At 38.5% G+C, this 16442-nt stretch overlaps 1 protein-coding gene across 1 annotated transcript in view; it reads right to left on the reverse strand.

The window, feature by feature from the left end:
- The window catches only part of LOC104387633 (mucin-5B), a 54480-nt gene that overhangs the window by 27739 nt on the left and 10299 nt on the right, over positions 1-16442 (reverse strand). Inside the window, exons 8-23 of the mRNA XM_009996413.1 lie at positions 16323-16442; positions 15482-15599; positions 14116-14254; positions 12389-12490; positions 11281-11350; positions 10893-11030; positions 9963-10127; positions 9037-9131; positions 7388-7514; positions 4923-5175; positions 3780-3832; positions 3295-3395; positions 2865-3016; positions 1532-1670; positions 1077-1187; positions 167-346 (exon numbers count right to left, since the gene is read on the reverse strand). Coding sequence (XP_009994715.1) covers positions 167-346; positions 1077-1187; positions 1532-1670; positions 2865-3016; positions 3295-3395; positions 3780-3832; positions 4923-5175; positions 7388-7514; positions 9037-9131; positions 9963-10127; positions 10893-11030; positions 11281-11350; positions 12389-12490; positions 14116-14254; positions 15482-15599; positions 16323-16442 — 2063 coding nt within the window. The remainder of the gene's footprint in view (positions 1-166; positions 347-1076; positions 1188-1531; positions 1671-2864; positions 3017-3294; positions 3396-3779; positions 3833-4922; positions 5176-7387; positions 7515-9036; positions 9132-9962; positions 10128-10892; positions 11031-11280; positions 11351-12388; positions 12491-14115; positions 14255-15481; positions 15600-16322) is intronic.

Here is a 16442-nt window from a genome sequence, read left to right on the forward strand (position 1 = left end):
CATACTAACTGAAGAGTGAAATAAAACACAAGAAGTAGGCCTTCTTGCTTCTTCTTGTCCACTGAGCTGAACTATTTTCCAAGTACTGCTTTTCACACTGGGGTTTGAGTTCTGGATGTATAACTTTGAGTTTGAAATCATAACTCTCAGTCCATCCCATACCTACCTGGAAAGATGGTGCCACATGCACAATAACAGTAGTCTTCTGGTCCCACATGAAGTTCATGCCTTGATTTGTTTCTATCACAATATAACCTCCTCTGAGATCAACTTTGTAATTCTTCTCAGCTCCCGGATCAGTGGCTATCTCCTGAATTCTTCCTTCCAAGAGTCTGATTTCACTGTTCTATAAGGAACAGATACATTGCATGGAAGGAAATATAATAGAAAAACAGTGTAACAGCACTGCTAGTCTACATTTTCCCTTCATCTCATTTTTCTCTAGTCTTTACACTACATCTTGGACTACCACTGAACATGTGAGCCACAGACAAGACCCATTGAGCTCAATGGGAAATATCTGTCCTTGCATGACAGCCACAGAAATTGTCCTCATTCCAGATGAAATTTGTTCTGCTGGTACAGCAGCTCCTGAGTTCACAGGCAATTGAGCATACTAGAACACCTCCTGCGATGCTGCTTTGTTTCACCATCCCCTCAGCTCACACTATGGGAGAAATCTCTGTATACACTTAGGAAAATGCTAAGCCTGAGCTGTAGGGAAGAAATTCCTCTCCATAATTACATCTGCCCTGTGCTCAAACCATGCTACAGAAACATGCTCCTCTTAAAACTTTATCATCACTCCTATACGAGTGATGTCACAGGTGCAAATACACATACACACACATAACTATGTGCTGTTGGCTCCTTACACCTGTCCCTTCACCTGTAGAAGAGTCCAGTCCTGTTAACACTGAATGCCTAAAATTTCCCAGCTTGCCTCTGCTTTCGGGCTGTTTGACTTCCACGGGTACTCCCTAGCAGCAGCTGATTTGGAATATAAGGGGATACTACACTTAACTGCTACCAAGTCCATACTACAACCCCTCAGTAATCACCAATTCTAGACAAACCTCAAAAATCAGTGTGATCTTTAGGGAGCAGATGGAGAGTGACTTCCCACAGGCATTGTTCTGAATTACAATTCGGAAGGTGCCAGTATCCATGTTATTGGGGCAAAAATCCTTAGAAAAACAGATTACATTAAATTATCACATATGAGGCTCACATACTGCTCTCTACTTGCTTCTGGCATAACGAAAATACTGTCAGTCCTGGATGACTGAGAAAGACATTGAGCTTTTCAATACCACACCAATTCCTTTCCCTTGCAGATACTGGAATTACATAAGGATAGGACTGTCCAGCCCGGGAGTCACTGGTTTAGGATCACACAGTGCCCTCTTGTGTCACTTCTGAGTGTTACTTGCTTTGCTTTTATACGGAAAATATTTACTTTATTTACTCAGACTGCAGTGTAAGCTGTGAAAAGCATATGGATAGGAAAGTAAAAAAAAAAAATTGATACCTGAGCTAGGATATAGTCACAATCTCCCAAGAAATCAAACTTCTCCCCATCAAAGCTCATGTAGTGCCCATTTCCATATACGGTGCAGGTCCCCTTGCAGGGATTGTCTGTGCAGTTCCACTGCCTTTTGTTACAGGTGCTGGGAGGCAAAATGCAAAAAATCACAATCTTTGTAAGAATCATGTTTTTTTCTTAATCCCAAACAAGGGTAATTTAAAGGTTTGCCTTTTGCAGTCCTTCACAGAAAGCAATAACCTCTCACTCTTCCAGGCTTAACCTCTTGACTGCTCTGAGACCATGCCATGAAATTATTTGCTAACCACAAAGATCATATTTACTACCAAGTGATTTTTGTCTATTTTTAATTTTTTTTCTTTCAAATATCTGTTAAGTGATGAAGTCCTGCCAGCAGACAGTGGGGATTTAGGAGGTAAATTGAAGATAAACAACTAAATATGTCAACATTTTCTGAAACCACGTTGTCAGTTCTGTTCCTGACTACAGTGGTGTGAGTCTCCCCTTGAAAAATTGTACCTCCAGTTCAGGGGACCACAAATAGAAAATTTTAGTTGTTAAACCCTTGACACAGAGCCTATGAACTTTTTTCCCCATGTGTATTCTGTTCTCATTAGAAAACAAAGCTGTCACTACAATAAAACCTCTTAATGGCCTCTATGATGTCAAAACCTGCTTATTATTATTTAACTTGATTGCTTGAACCAGTGGTGATCAGACCAAAATGCCTCTGGGCCCTATTCTCTGTGCACCCTCTTGGCAGAACTATACAATTTCATCATCACTAAATAATGGGTAAAGATTCAAAATGTTCTACCCCCCATGATCAGTGATAACAGTGAAGTCTATAGCAGAGTTATATCAGCAATTGGAGCAACTAGAGCATTAATTTATCTTATTTGAGAACATGCACATGGAAGCACTGAAAGTCACTGAAGTCACTGGAAAACCATTGTGATCTCTCCCTCCTCTAAATCAAATCCTTTTCCAGGGTTCAGTTCATCAGGCAGACTCATTTCCCCCTTGTAGAATGACCACCTACAGACCAGCCTGAATGAGGCTGGTACTTCTAAAGCTGGTGTGGACGCAGTTTTCAGAAAAGCATGGCAATCATCTGACAGAAGATCTTGGTACTTGTTCTCTCCAAGTGCAGGCTTGTTGTAGAGAGGAAATGTTTTCCCTTTTATTTCAACTAGAAGCATGATGTATCTAATTATGATGAGGACGGCTTCAAAATACATCCTGCCCCATGGACGTTCTGTGCACTGAGAGTTTTAACAGCCTTTGTCATAAAACAAGGCTTCCTGGCACAACATACCATGTGTTGCAGTCCACTTTGATGGTTTCCCCAGGTTTATAAAAGCGTCCTCCATGGACACATGGACATTGATCTCTGGGTATACATCCTCCACTGCCATCCAAAACCAGCCCATCAGGACACATGCAGCCAGAAACACATTCTGTGACATACTGCATATATAAAGATACAATACAAGACAACTCATTAATGCACAGAAAGTAATGGGAACCAGCCAATGTGATACCTCTGGATACCAAACTTTCAGGTTTCTTTCTAAATCCTGTAAGTTAGTGACAATCAAATTATAATTATCACAGCTATAGCTGTTTTGTTATCAGTAAACCAGTTGTTCTGTGAACAGTGTAATATGTTATTGTCAGCACTTGTTAAGGACAATCATCCATGCACAATCATGTCGCCTGCTCCTGCTAGGAGGTGAAGTCCTTACACAGTGCATGTCCTGTGTCTTACAGCTTTTCTGACACTCTGATCCAATCGCACCAGGACCCGCAGAGCTGCAGTTGAAATAATACATAGGAGCTGGGCAATCTGTAGGAGGAAGAAGACATTTTATGAAGGTAATTTAATGAAAGAAATAAGGATGCTGTCAGCAATTGGAAAACAGAGAATTATTTCAGAGGGCAGCAGGTGTCTCTTATGTACAGTTTCTATTAGATTTTGCTTCTGCTCACCAACAGTGGGTTAAAAGGAGGCAGGTAACTTCTAAGCTTTGGGGAATATCTTAATCTTTTACAAAACTGAGCAAGTCTGGTAACACTTTTACAAAGACAACTATTATCAAAAAACAGCACAGTTGAGGGAGAAGGCAAAAATGTGTAAAATACTAAAATGTTACAGAAAGTGAGGGACAACACAGAAAAATATTATAAATACCAACTGACACCATAATGTCGTTATTTAACAAAATCTCACCTTTTACCAGGACAGTTTCTCCAATGCAGTCTAATCTTCCTTGAATGCATTTGCTAAAGAGATTTCATAAAATGAAACACATCAGCTCTTTTCTCTCTTGAAACACATTTCTCTCTTACTAAAGGGAAAGACACTGTAAAACTTCACTAGTCACACAAAAAACAGATTCCTATAAAATCAGTATTTTGTATAGCTGTCAGGTTCATAGGCATGAATTATGATCCCCAGAAGGAAGATTAAGACAACCAGCTCTTCAATACTTTTTCTCCATCTGCCACTGCTGCTTTACTGTGTGTTTTCCCTATACCAAGTTTTTCCTAAGTATCTATTTTCCACTCTGTGAGATGAGACAAATACTTTCTTAAATAAGAGACCTCTTAAATTACTACATGAATCTGTGTTTACAAAATAATCCTCATAAAAAAGATATGGGAGTTGGAAGAGAGAGAGAATATAAAGATACAAATAAAACAGCCTTCCTCTGGCATTTGTTTTACATGGCTGCCCTGAACTGGTTGAAAATTAGAAAATGACAATTGGTTTTCACTGCAGATGTAAATCAATTATGGTACTTTTAGCATTTTCCCCAAAATTTTTTCTCCCTCTTTTTAAAAACCTCAGTTTGAAAACTGAGATTTTGGGGCTTCTTCCTGGACCTTTTTTTTTTTTTTTTTAATAGTCTGCAGGATGGCTCTTTTTAAAAACCCTAGTTTTAAAAATGAGGATTTTGGGGTTTTTTCCGGGCCCTTTTTTTTTTTTTTTTTAATAGTCTGCAGGATGGTGTGTTTAAGGGTGTTCTACATTGCTTTTATTTCAAAGCCAGAAACTACCCCAAGTCCATGGCTTCTAGAAAGGTAGCTCCCACAGTATATGGACTTTTTCTACAGAACAATGAACTTTAAATAGAGCTAGATTGCAAATATTACTCTAGTTAACATTTTTTCAGCTTCCTGTTTGCTAGCGGGAATATAGTGGTTTAACCTTTGCTGTGGCTGCACTTCCTGCCAGGGCAATATTTGCTTTCCTATTATCTAGCAGGAATTTGTCATTATATAACACTATTCAGGGACTAGAGCAGGGAATTCCCCAGCTAGCCCTGATGTCCTCCAGGTATGCAGCCTTTGCATCTTCAGAGCAGCTTACCACATCAGTTTGTCCTCTTGGAAGGAGTTGCCAGGCTGAACAATCTTGCCTTTGTAGTAGCAGGGACAGTCATCTGGAGTTACACATTCCTCCTCATCATTGAGGTAGGTCCCTTCAGGGCAACCACAACCCTCCATAGGAGGGATCTTCACTTCACACAGCATATCAGGTTCATCCAGTGAGCGGCAGGACTGGTTACAGTTCTTCACGCTATAGTTATAAACCATAGTCTCAGGACACTCTTCAGAGGGATCTTTGCAAAAGAAATAACATGGATGTATGGTCTTCTCTGTGCAATCATCGCTCATGCTCCTAAAGCTGTTCCTGCAATTTGGTAGCTATAAATGTGCTTTTTTCAAGAAAGAAGACCCTGTCTCCCATGGATATGGGGAAAGACATTGAATACTGAAATATTCAGGACGATATATATTGACTAAGTAAGGAAATTAGTATGATTTTGTAATTTTTAGTTATATTTCTATCTTATGCCAAGAACTGAAAGAAATAACTCAACTTGTCCTTCCAGTTAAGAAAAATAATTTTCTGTCCTTGATTAATTATTTCTTTGGCTGGAATGATTTAAGGAATTTCTGTATTTTGTAAGGGCTAAATTTTGAAATTAAATGGGCAGTGCCAAGGAACTCTGCTAATCATTTTATCCTACTGAAGAAAGTGTGTTTGAATTCTCACAGAAGTCTTCAGAAAAAATCTTGTTATCCTCTAAGAAAATGAGGAACAATAGTTTTTAAGACTCGTGGGTGGACCAAACAGCTAAATACCAACATCTAAAGACCTCAGCTGACTCTGTAAAAAGTGAAAAGTTAGTTAATTCCTACAGGCTCTCAAGAAACACCACCTTTAAAACTCTGCCATAAAATCTGCAGCAATGATCCATAGGGATGACATCAAATTTTGTCAGGAAATATCACCCTCATTAAGGCCGTGATTTTCAAGAAAGCCTGGCATTCAGATTCCTCTGAAATTCCATGAAAACTAGGAATCTAATAATCTCAGACCTCTTTCTAACTGACACCTGCAGATTTAAGCCCATAGCTGTTTTTCAGATACACCCTGATGTACTAGAAGGTACAGGGGAGTTGTTCATGGGCTAATCAATTTTCAACATTATCACCACATCTGCAACAGCTGCCATGCTTAAACAAACTGTGTAGGGTTTTCCAGTCCATGACCATAGTACACCTTCTTACATTAGCTAGTGTGCTAGGTTTCTGTACATATTCAAAACTACTGCTTCCACCAATGAAAATGAGATGGCTTCCTGGTCCTATCTGGAGCAGACACAACATCCCATGTATAAATCGGGCAAGCCATATAATTATTCTATTTTATAGGCATACTATGAATATGAAGTAATTGGTATTCATAAGTCAAAATAGGCCAAATAAGAAAGACATTAATAGAGTTGGTGAACGAGAATTTATGTCAGATTTACCTGAATGGGTGTCTCAATTGTTAACCTATTCATGCAATAAAATTAATAATGTGCTTACTTTCTCCCTTTACTTTTTCACAGAGGAAAAAAAATTATTTGGGTAATGCAAGATCTGGTAAGAAAAAGGTGATTTGGTTACAGTATTCATAGTCAAAGATTAGTAGTCTTAGATTATCTACATCATGACTGGAGGCTTGAGTGCAGAGAACACAAGCATACCAAAGATTGCTTCAAGCTAGCTTGCACAAGAAGCACTAGAAAAACAGCAGCATGACTTAGCAGCGGCTACTAATGCCAGTGGTGCTCTGGGTAACCAGTAACTCAAGTAATGGTTCATGCTTCCACAAAAGATTGTGTCATGCCAGTGATAAATGCACTGCCAACATTTAACTAGTAGGATTTCCTTATTTCATATACTCTACTGACTCGCAATGTAAACATCCCCTTAGGATCTAACCTGGCTTGGACACTGCCTGCAGCCCAACACAGCTGGACACAACTGCAGGAGCTGGAAAAGCTTTTCTAACCCCCACAACAGGACAGACCACTGAGAGTGACTGTTCTGGTCCATTTATTCTTTCACTCATGAATAGCTTAACCTTCAATCTTATCACAGGCATGTTCCCAAAATAAATGTTTACATAAAATTCATGGAAAAATGCAGATAATGAGAGTCATACTATGGGTGATGTCTGAGACAAGATGGGCTCAGATGACCTACAAGTAAAATATTGGAATTATAATACATGTGTTCAAACCTAACCTTAGTGAAACTCCTTGTGATTTGATTAATACACCTTATACCCTTTTGCTTCTCTGAGTACTGAATTCACCTGATGTTTTACACAAGGAAATGGATCATAAGAGAGTGAAGTGGGCATTAACTGATTTTGGTAATTGTTTTTTGATAGATTATATCCTTATTGTATTTTTCAAAGACCCATTAACTTGATGACTAAGCACAAAAGACACTGTCACAGACTGAGTTCTCCTGAAACTTTAAGATGCATACCACAGATGCCTTGCCTCCAGCCCTTCAGGGACACGCCTGCTGCAGCACAGTCTCTGGAGTAAGTAGAGAGCACACTACACAGTGCAATTTCACTCTTGTCAGCATTACAGGTGTCATACATACATTTCTAGAGGACAGAAAACAACATGGGTATTATTACATTCAGCTCACAGAAGAAACAGAGAAACATACAGCAATTCAAATTGTAGTCAACCAATATATATTTTTAAAGTATTATTACCAATGAAATTAAATGCTGTGAAAACCTAAGAAACAGGAAATCAATTGCAGTCATGTAACTGCAATGGCATTATATCCAACACCCATGAACAGATGAACAATAAGAATGATAAGGGCACCTATAGTTAATTATGGCACTAGGAATTGTCCATACCAGCCTCCAAAGAGGATGTACAATCTACGATATATCAAAGAGCATGTACAATCTAGGATATATCAGAATATGTAATCTGAAAATATACAGAAGTTACTTAAAATATTGCACAGCTTGCACGACTGGCACTTGTGTACCTACCTAGTGTGTAGATAAGATACACCCAATTAAATGACAGGAGCATAAAAAGATGGTTTAGTAGATTTAGGGAATCATATGTAATGACATCTGAAGAACTAGCTAAGTATGAAGGGGATTTAAAGCTCAAGTCTTTGTAATTGTGCAGCTGAACAAAAGAACCCAGATACGGCCAGTCACTCGAGAACAGTAGGGTCATCTTCCATAGAGTACGACTTATCCTGCCATTACTGATGTCATAGAAAATGCTTCCATGGATTATGGTTTAAAATCTGATGAGATCCACAGGAATGACAGACATATCCATAAGAAACTGGTTATTACTTTTCCTTAACTGTAAATTGCAAATTCCTATTTTACTTATGGTAAACATGAATTCTCAAGCAGATGTATTTTCTGGGCCAAACTTAGGAGAGATAAAGCCTAGGCCATATCTTTAAAGATAACTGAAGACACATTACATTTTTGAAAAAAAAATCAGGCTCAGGTATTTTCTCAGTAATTTGTATCACACAGACATTTTACATGAAGTTTCTGCATTTTTGCAGAAGATCCTTAACTGTTTATATAAATGTGGAATGTCTCTAGCTCAGCTAACTTCCCCATGGCATTGCAGAGCTGTACACCAAGGCTACTTATTGACAGCTTCTTGCATTGTAAATATGAGGAGGCTAGCATGATTCCAGAGTAATAAATGGGATATAAATGTTGTAAATATAGTATATATTCTCCCCCTAGATGTGAATTTTAAAACGAGGCAGAGGGAATCCATGGTGCTGAAAAAAAACCTCAGTTAAATTCCACACAGAAACACTGATTTGGCTTTTAAAACAGTGAACAGTTTTCAAAAAGGGAAAACCCATTATTTCCTATTTTGCTTTTGGATCATGCAGCAGAACTGCAAGTGATGGCAATTACTTTATACTTTCAGGTCCAAAGCCAAAAAGCCCATCTTATCTTGCATAAACTCTCATTTTGTTATTTTTCTTATCATCATGAGTGAACTTCTTTGAAACTAAGCATTACTGTAACCCATTTCATGTCCACAAGCCAGACTACCCTAATAGCAGTCTCTAGACTAGATTAAACCACCCACTTAGACCAGTGCCTTCCTTACCTTAGTGTACACAGAAGGGTCTACCACAGAATGGCAAGCAGCAAACACACTGCTTGTATTAGTCAGAAGAGCACACCAGTGCTGGGCAAATTTTTCTGAAGTGGGAAAAAAAGCATTGTCCATAGTCACATAAATCACATTACCATCTGAATCAATATTCTTATCAGGTATTACACAGAACTAGACTGTCCTGAATTGTTCAGATAATGCTAGAAGGAAACATGGGGAATTAACATATCAAGGTGATAAGCATAGTTGGATAGTTGACCATTCATGTCCCTTAAAGAAAAGTTTCACCCTCTGAGTACTAACATTGATAACTGTTGCTGGACTTGCAGAGCATCTGCAAAAACTCCCCATTTCCATAAAACTTTCCCAGTTCTTTACAGTCAGGCAGTTCTTCATAGTCAAGCAATAACATGAAGGATGTAATAATTGGTGAGCTGTGTGGCTATGAGCTGCAGCTTCATTTACATGTGGCAGTACCAAGAAGAGTACAGTCTGAATCCTCTGCATCCAGACCCCACTGAAGTGAGAAACCAGACAGGGCACCTAGTACAGCACAATGCTTCCTGAAGTCCATACTGGTGATAAGTTATTCCTTTTCACTTCAACACAGCTGTAACAACCTAGACTGGATGAAGTTCTTGGCCAAATATTGACAACCAAGTATGTTCTGCTTTAAACATAAATTGATCTCACTGGTGTTGTGGGTGCTTTCACATCAACAGTAAAGGTGTTGGTTCTTTTTCCAGCAGCTCAGTCCTTTATTTTAAAATCAAAGCTGTCACCTTAAAGACCCACAAAATCCAATGTTTTCTCTCTAGTGTAGTCTCAAAGGTTACTTTTGGTGTTTATGAGATTTTTTTGTTATCTGTCATGAAAACTATTCAGCACTGATAATCCAAGGATGAAAAGCCTGCTACCTTTATCCACGCTGTTGGAACAAGGATCTTCAAAACTGTCCTCAACATCAAAACAGCTGGCTCTAGTTTTCCATGAGTTACCAAAAGCAGAAGCGGAATCTTCCACAGCTCCAGTGATTGTTCTGAAGTCATCAGTCTGGATGTTATTGAAATTGCCACAAAGACCTTGTGTGGGAGGCAGCGGGGAAAAAAAATAATTAAAAAAAGAAAATCACTACATGAGTTGGAAAAGGAATGGCTTCTAGATTAACAGTCTTAGGTCTATAACAGATTTCTCCACATAGAAGCCCATATTCTTTCAGAGACTTCCTGATGTTCCCACAAATCAGATAGGGCCCTGTCTTTAGAGTATAATTATTATTTTTCTGCATTACAGTAAATTTTAGCACAGCACAGAGATTGGAAGCTGCTTAAATATACTTCAGTAAACAGTGGCAGACTGAGAAGGGCCTTTCCCAAAGTCTTTTCAGTGAAGGAAATTACAAAATAACACAAGAAGGGTCAGAGAGACAGGATGTAATCCCATTACACAGGTAAGGAACAGGAGCACAAAAAGCTTAAATGATGTCACCAGCAGATTGGGTCAAACCAAGAGCATAGTCTGCATATAAGGAACAGGAGCACAAAAAGCTTAAAAGATTGGGTCAAACCAAGAGCATAGTCTGCATCTCACAAGTCTCTGATGAAGGTCTGCTTTTACAGATAGACTCTGAAAGACCTGCACACACTAAACACCACAGAGATCATACTATTTTCTTCAGCAGACTGAAGAGTTTAGCCAGCACTTTGTTTCAGGAAGTGTATAGATTTAACCAAGGGTTCTAACATAACAAAGTTAATATAAAATAATGTAATCTGTTCATTTAAAGTAATAGACAAGCAGCTATAAGTCAGTTTAAGAGTAAACTGAAATCAAATCATGTATCCTACCAGATGTACGATTCTGATAAGAATGATCAACTGTTATAGAGAGCTGCATTACAGGTTTCATTTGTACTCGAATCTGTACTCCAGTTGAGCTCAAAATTTGGATGAAAAACGTAGAGGGTCTGAAGATGGTGATACCATCTAAAGAAAGGAAAAAAAATAAACAAATTGATATGCGCCTGCAAATCCTTTTGAAGGTGAGTAAATAGGAACCTCCCTTTACTAGCACATCAAGTGTAACACAGGAATTCCCAAGGAGTCCCAGACCTAATACCCACCTAAGTCAAATGACCTGACAATCAGCAGGATCATATTCTTTCCAGAGAAAGGAGCTGGAAAATCTCTGTAATTAGATGTGGGCTAGTCTGGAGAAGATGTTAAGGACATTTACCTTTGCTTACTGGAAGCTTCACAATGAAATTGTTCATGTAGATATTCCCACAGGAGCATATTTTAATAGTCTTCAGGGAAAAAGAAAAAAGGAAAAGCTCACAGCAGTGAATGCATGTGACATGAGACAGACAATAACAACCTGTCAAGCTTCATCAAGCATTTAGAATTAGTGTTTTCAAAACATGTTCACATCTGGGGTCAATGTAACTCAGTGTCTGGATGCCATAAAATAACATAAAGCAAATCTCTAGACCGTAAGAAAAAATGGAAAACCATATCCATAAGCTGCTTTGACTGAGTGCTTTCACATACCCAAGAGGCTAGTTATATTTTTGAGAAATGCATGCAAGATGTTACGTGTAGATTTGGATCAATGTCACTGGAAATGTAAGATATCCAAAATGAGACCCGTCTGACTTGAACTCCCTCAGTAGTCAATGGAGGGAGACAGGCCACTCAGGAAGAACAGCTCATACCTTAGGTAGGGTGACTTGTCCTTTGGAGATAGCAATCTTCCTTCATTGACCATAGAAGAGGTTAGGATGTTGGAGTTCCTAACAAGGCTAGCATTGCACCAGTTGAATACCAGTAGACAGAATGAATCTGTATAACTTTAGGAGTGCATAAATACCAACCCTAACTCTGCTTCCACTGAATTCAGTTTGAATCATGGCATAATCTTCAGTAGGAGAAGCCTCAGGCCTTAATTTGAAAAATTCTGCTACTTCACTTGTATTAGGAAAAGCCTCAGGACACAGAACTGTTTTAACAAGAAGGGGATATTTTCTTGTAGAAATCTCAGTCTTTCAAATTGAAATTTGTGAAAAAGCTTGAATTCATGAAAAAGAGAGGAAAAGTCAAGAAAAATGATTTTTAGCCATCTACCTCTAAAGAAAATGAAAAAGTCAAAATCTAAAAGAACAAGAAAGGAAATAATTCTTGTAGAACAAAAACAATAAACATATGCACCACATCATCTGCTGGAATTAATCTTGCAGCCTCAGGACTGCAACAGCCAAAAGGAGTCCACAGTGCTAGAGAAATCCCATCTTTGAACCTACATAAAAGTTACATATTTTGTGTCACTAATTGAAATAGTTACTTACAGTTCTTCCTAATGTGATTAATACGTTCTTTAAGCAAGTCATTGTCTTTGATGTCCCACACTGGATAATCTCTCCAATAACCACAAATGTGTCATCAGTGTTCTGAAAAGACATAAGAAAAGGGATGTACAGACATTGTTAGCATGTTACAGGAAGGAAGCTTGAAGGGAAAAAAAAAAAGGCTAAAATGGAATAATGAAAGAACTGGGGCATATAATCTCTGACTGCAAGCTGCTTTATTTCATTGACAAAATCAATGATGTTCACTGCCTTTCCTCTGCACTCTATTGTCTTGCTATCAACCTGTGTGGATCATGTATTTGTAGTCAGTCACAGAATCACAGAAGCACAGAATTTGCAGAGTTGGAAGGAACCTCTAGAGATCATCTAGTCCAACTCCCCCACTAAAGCAGGATCGCCTAGAGCACATTACTCAGGACTGTATCCAGGCAGGTCTTGAGTATCTCCAGAGAAGAAGACTCCACAACTTCACTGAGCAGCGAGTCCCAGTGCTTTGTCACCCTCACCATAGTCACATGTAATTCAATCTTTTTGCAGGAATTTTTGCTTACCCGCTTCCTTTTGAAAGTCATAACTGAAGAAAGTTTCAGGAAAAATGCTGAAATCTACACTAACATATACAATAAGAAAATTAATTCAGTAAAATATATCTATATATAAAACTATGTTTAAGCTGCAAAACTTTGATGCTACACATCAAGCAACTTGCTATCTATTGTTAATGGGAAAATTTGTGGGGTTTAAGACTGAGCATGTATTGAAGTGCTTTTCTGGATTGGTGCCATTTAATTAAATTAAGTCAAGTCATATAAAGCTCCAGCGCAGCTTAATGCTACCCAGAAGATATAGCAGTGAAATGAGATATTGTTCATACCTTAGCTAAGACATAATGGCAGTTGCCATGAAAATTAAATCTCTTATTATCAAACGTTGTTATATGGAATCCTCCATCTATATTGCAACTTCCAGAACATGGCAGAGAAATACAGTTCCAGTGGCCTCCTTTGCAAGTACTGTACAAAACCCAAAAAGCAACAGTTAGAATGAACATAGTTTTAAAGGAGCAAAGGTGAGGTAATTTCTCTATCTGAGTCTGCACAAATGACACCCTTTTTGACTTTTTAGCTTTTTATTTGGCTGCTTATTAAATCTCTGTGGGAAGAAGATTTTATGTTAAGCTCTTTAAGTGTGAAAGTTGATAGTCCAACTCCCCCACTAAAGCAGGATCGCCTAGAGCACATTACTCAGGACTGTATCCAGGCAGGTCTTGAGTATCTCCAGAGAAGAAGACTCCACAACTTCACTGAGCAGCGAGTCCCAGTGCTTTGTCACCCTCACCATAGTCACATGTAATTCAATCTTTTTGCAGGAATTTTTGCTTACCCGCTTCCTTTTGAAAGTCATAACTGAAGAAAGTTTCAGGAAAAATGCTGAAATCTACACTAACATATACAATAAGAAAATTAATTCAGTAAAATATATCTATATATAAAACTATGTTTAAGCTGCAAAACTTTGATGCTACACATCAAGCAACTTGCTATCTATTGTTAATGGGAAAATTTGTGGGGTTTAAGACTGAGCATGTATTGAAGTGCTTTTCTGGATTGGTGCCATTTAATTAAATTAAGTCAAGTCATATAAAGCTCCAGCGCAGCTTAATGCTACCCAGAAGATATAGCAGTGAAATGAGATATTGTTCATACCTTAGCTAAGACATAATGGCAGTTGCCATGAAAATTAAATCTCTTATTATCAAACGTTGTTATATGGAATCCTCCATCTATATTGCAACTTCCAGAACATGGCAGAGAAATACAGTTCCAGTGGCCTCCTTTGCAAGTACTGTACAAAACCCAAAAAGCAACAGTTAGAATGAACATAGTTTTAAAGGAGCAAAGGTGAGGTAATTTCTCTATCTGAGTCTGCACAAATGACACCCTTTTTGACTTTTTAGCTTTTTATTTGGCTGCTTATTAAATCTCTGTGGGAAGAAGATTTTATGTTAAGCTCTTTAAGTGTGAAAGTTGAATGCCTCTCAGTGAGAGAGTTAACTGCACTGGTCTTTGAATGAACTCCTTCATAGAGACACCAAGTTGATCAAGTAAGAAATGTTTTTCAGGACCTATCTTTATTACCTGACTGTTCAGCAAGTTGCTGATGCAAAATTTTAGCAGCTAATTGTGGAGGACCTGAAATAATGAGCAGTTACTGTTCTTAGAGCTGTGCACCCAAGAGAACAGCTCAGCCACATGAGCTCCTGCTTTGTGAGGAGTGAGGATGTGGCTATATGGAAACCAGCCAGAGCCCATCAAGGTTGGTTCCACAAAATTACAGGTTTCAAGAAGTATTTCCTCAAAATGCAGGAAATATTCAATCCAAAGGGGTTTTCAGAATATCTGACCTATCCCACCATACACCACAGCATATATCATTACTCTTTGGAGTAAAGGTTAGGCCTGTGGTCAAGAAATCATGCTGTGTCACAGAAGCTCAAATAAAACTGTTTGGGTAATAGTATACCTATGGTCTTATCACCTTTCACTAGTGGAGACTGGAGATGAGTTCAAGCAATAGGATTTTTTCTAAACCAAATCTTTCTTGAATATCAGGATTCAAGCCTTGAAACAGCCTTTTGCAGATCTAGAGATTGTTGGAAACGTAACTGGCTATGTTTGGCTATAACTGGCCAATGCCTCTGAACCAACCAGCACAGAGTCTCATTTTTCTGCATTCTGAAATCTTGAGCTCAGTTCTCGCTAGCAATTCCAAGAGTGAGTGGTAACTATGTGAGGCTGAGGACTACCTCTAAGTTTTCTTGTTCTGCTGAAATTCAGACCCAGGTTTTGAATTTTCATTTAAGACAATTGTTAGGAATAGGGGGGAAAAAAAAAAAAAAGAGAAGAGAAAAGAACAGAAAACGTCAACACTTTGAAATAACTGTCTCTGCCTTTAGAACAATTGTTGGAATAGGGGGGAAAAAAAAAAAAAAGAGAAGAGAAAAGAACAGAAAACGTCAACACTTTGAAATAACTGTCTCTGCCTTTAGAACAACCAAGTTCACAACAGTACCAGTTTTGGCAAGGAGTTGAGTAAGTCCCTCCAGATGAATAAATTTTGCCTTGAAACATGCAGGGGCAGCTGTCTCTGGGGATGCATTTTTTGCCACCAAGGTCATCAAGGATAGTTCCTGTTCAGACACATTGGCTGGTTAATATTCCTTTGGTGAGTCTGGGAAACACCATCAAGGAAGATTACAGTAAGGAAAAATCTCAGGACTACTCAGCATTTCTCAAAATGTATTTTAAGGAAAACACCACACCAGGCCCTTTCAGGTGTTAATGGATGGAAAGGTTTCACTGGAGTTCAAATGAATGCAATGCAAAACCTAAAGAATATGTCTGCATGCTACTGCAATTTGTCACTGGGAACAGGATTAGCAAGCGTCATATTGCAAGGATGTGAGCCAGTTTCCATCCATTTCTAATAGTGAATCTAACAGATATCAGGCCCTCACCTGAGCCTCTGCTTCATGTGCATTTATATTACATGTGACATGTGACTTAAGCTACAGCAAGATCTAGCCTCGCAACAGAGAGGCACCTTCCCAGATACCTTCACCTGTATTCTTACTGTCTAGAGAACACCTCCCATCTTTCCACATCTGCACCATTTTTTTTTCCATCTAATCCTTAGAAATCTTTCCATATTCTCCTCCAGTCTCAGGATTTGAATCTTTAGAGATCTAGTTCTTCTAAGAAGAAGGTTGTTAAATTATGCTAGAAGAAGCAGTTTATTAATTGGTTTTAGTGTAAAGTGTTTAAGAAAAAAAATTGCCACTAAATTAAAGGAAACAATCTCCATCTCTGTTACTTGGTGTGTGTGACCCTTTGAAAGAAGTGAACTGCCTTACCAGGAGGACAGAAACAGCCATCTGTACATGGGGCTTTACAAATCTTGCTCCTTTCTGGGTCACCACACGTGTCAGCACATGAGTTTCCGCATTCCATGTACTCCATGTTGTTTGGGCATT

Source organism: Chaetura pelagica, unplaced genomic scaffold (assembly GCF_000747805.2).
Source record: "Chaetura pelagica isolate M959 unplaced genomic scaffold, ChaPel_1.0 scaffold74, whole genome shotgun sequence".
NCBI classification, from domain to species: domain Eukaryota; kingdom Metazoa; phylum Chordata; class Aves; order Apodiformes; family Apodidae; genus Chaetura; species Chaetura pelagica.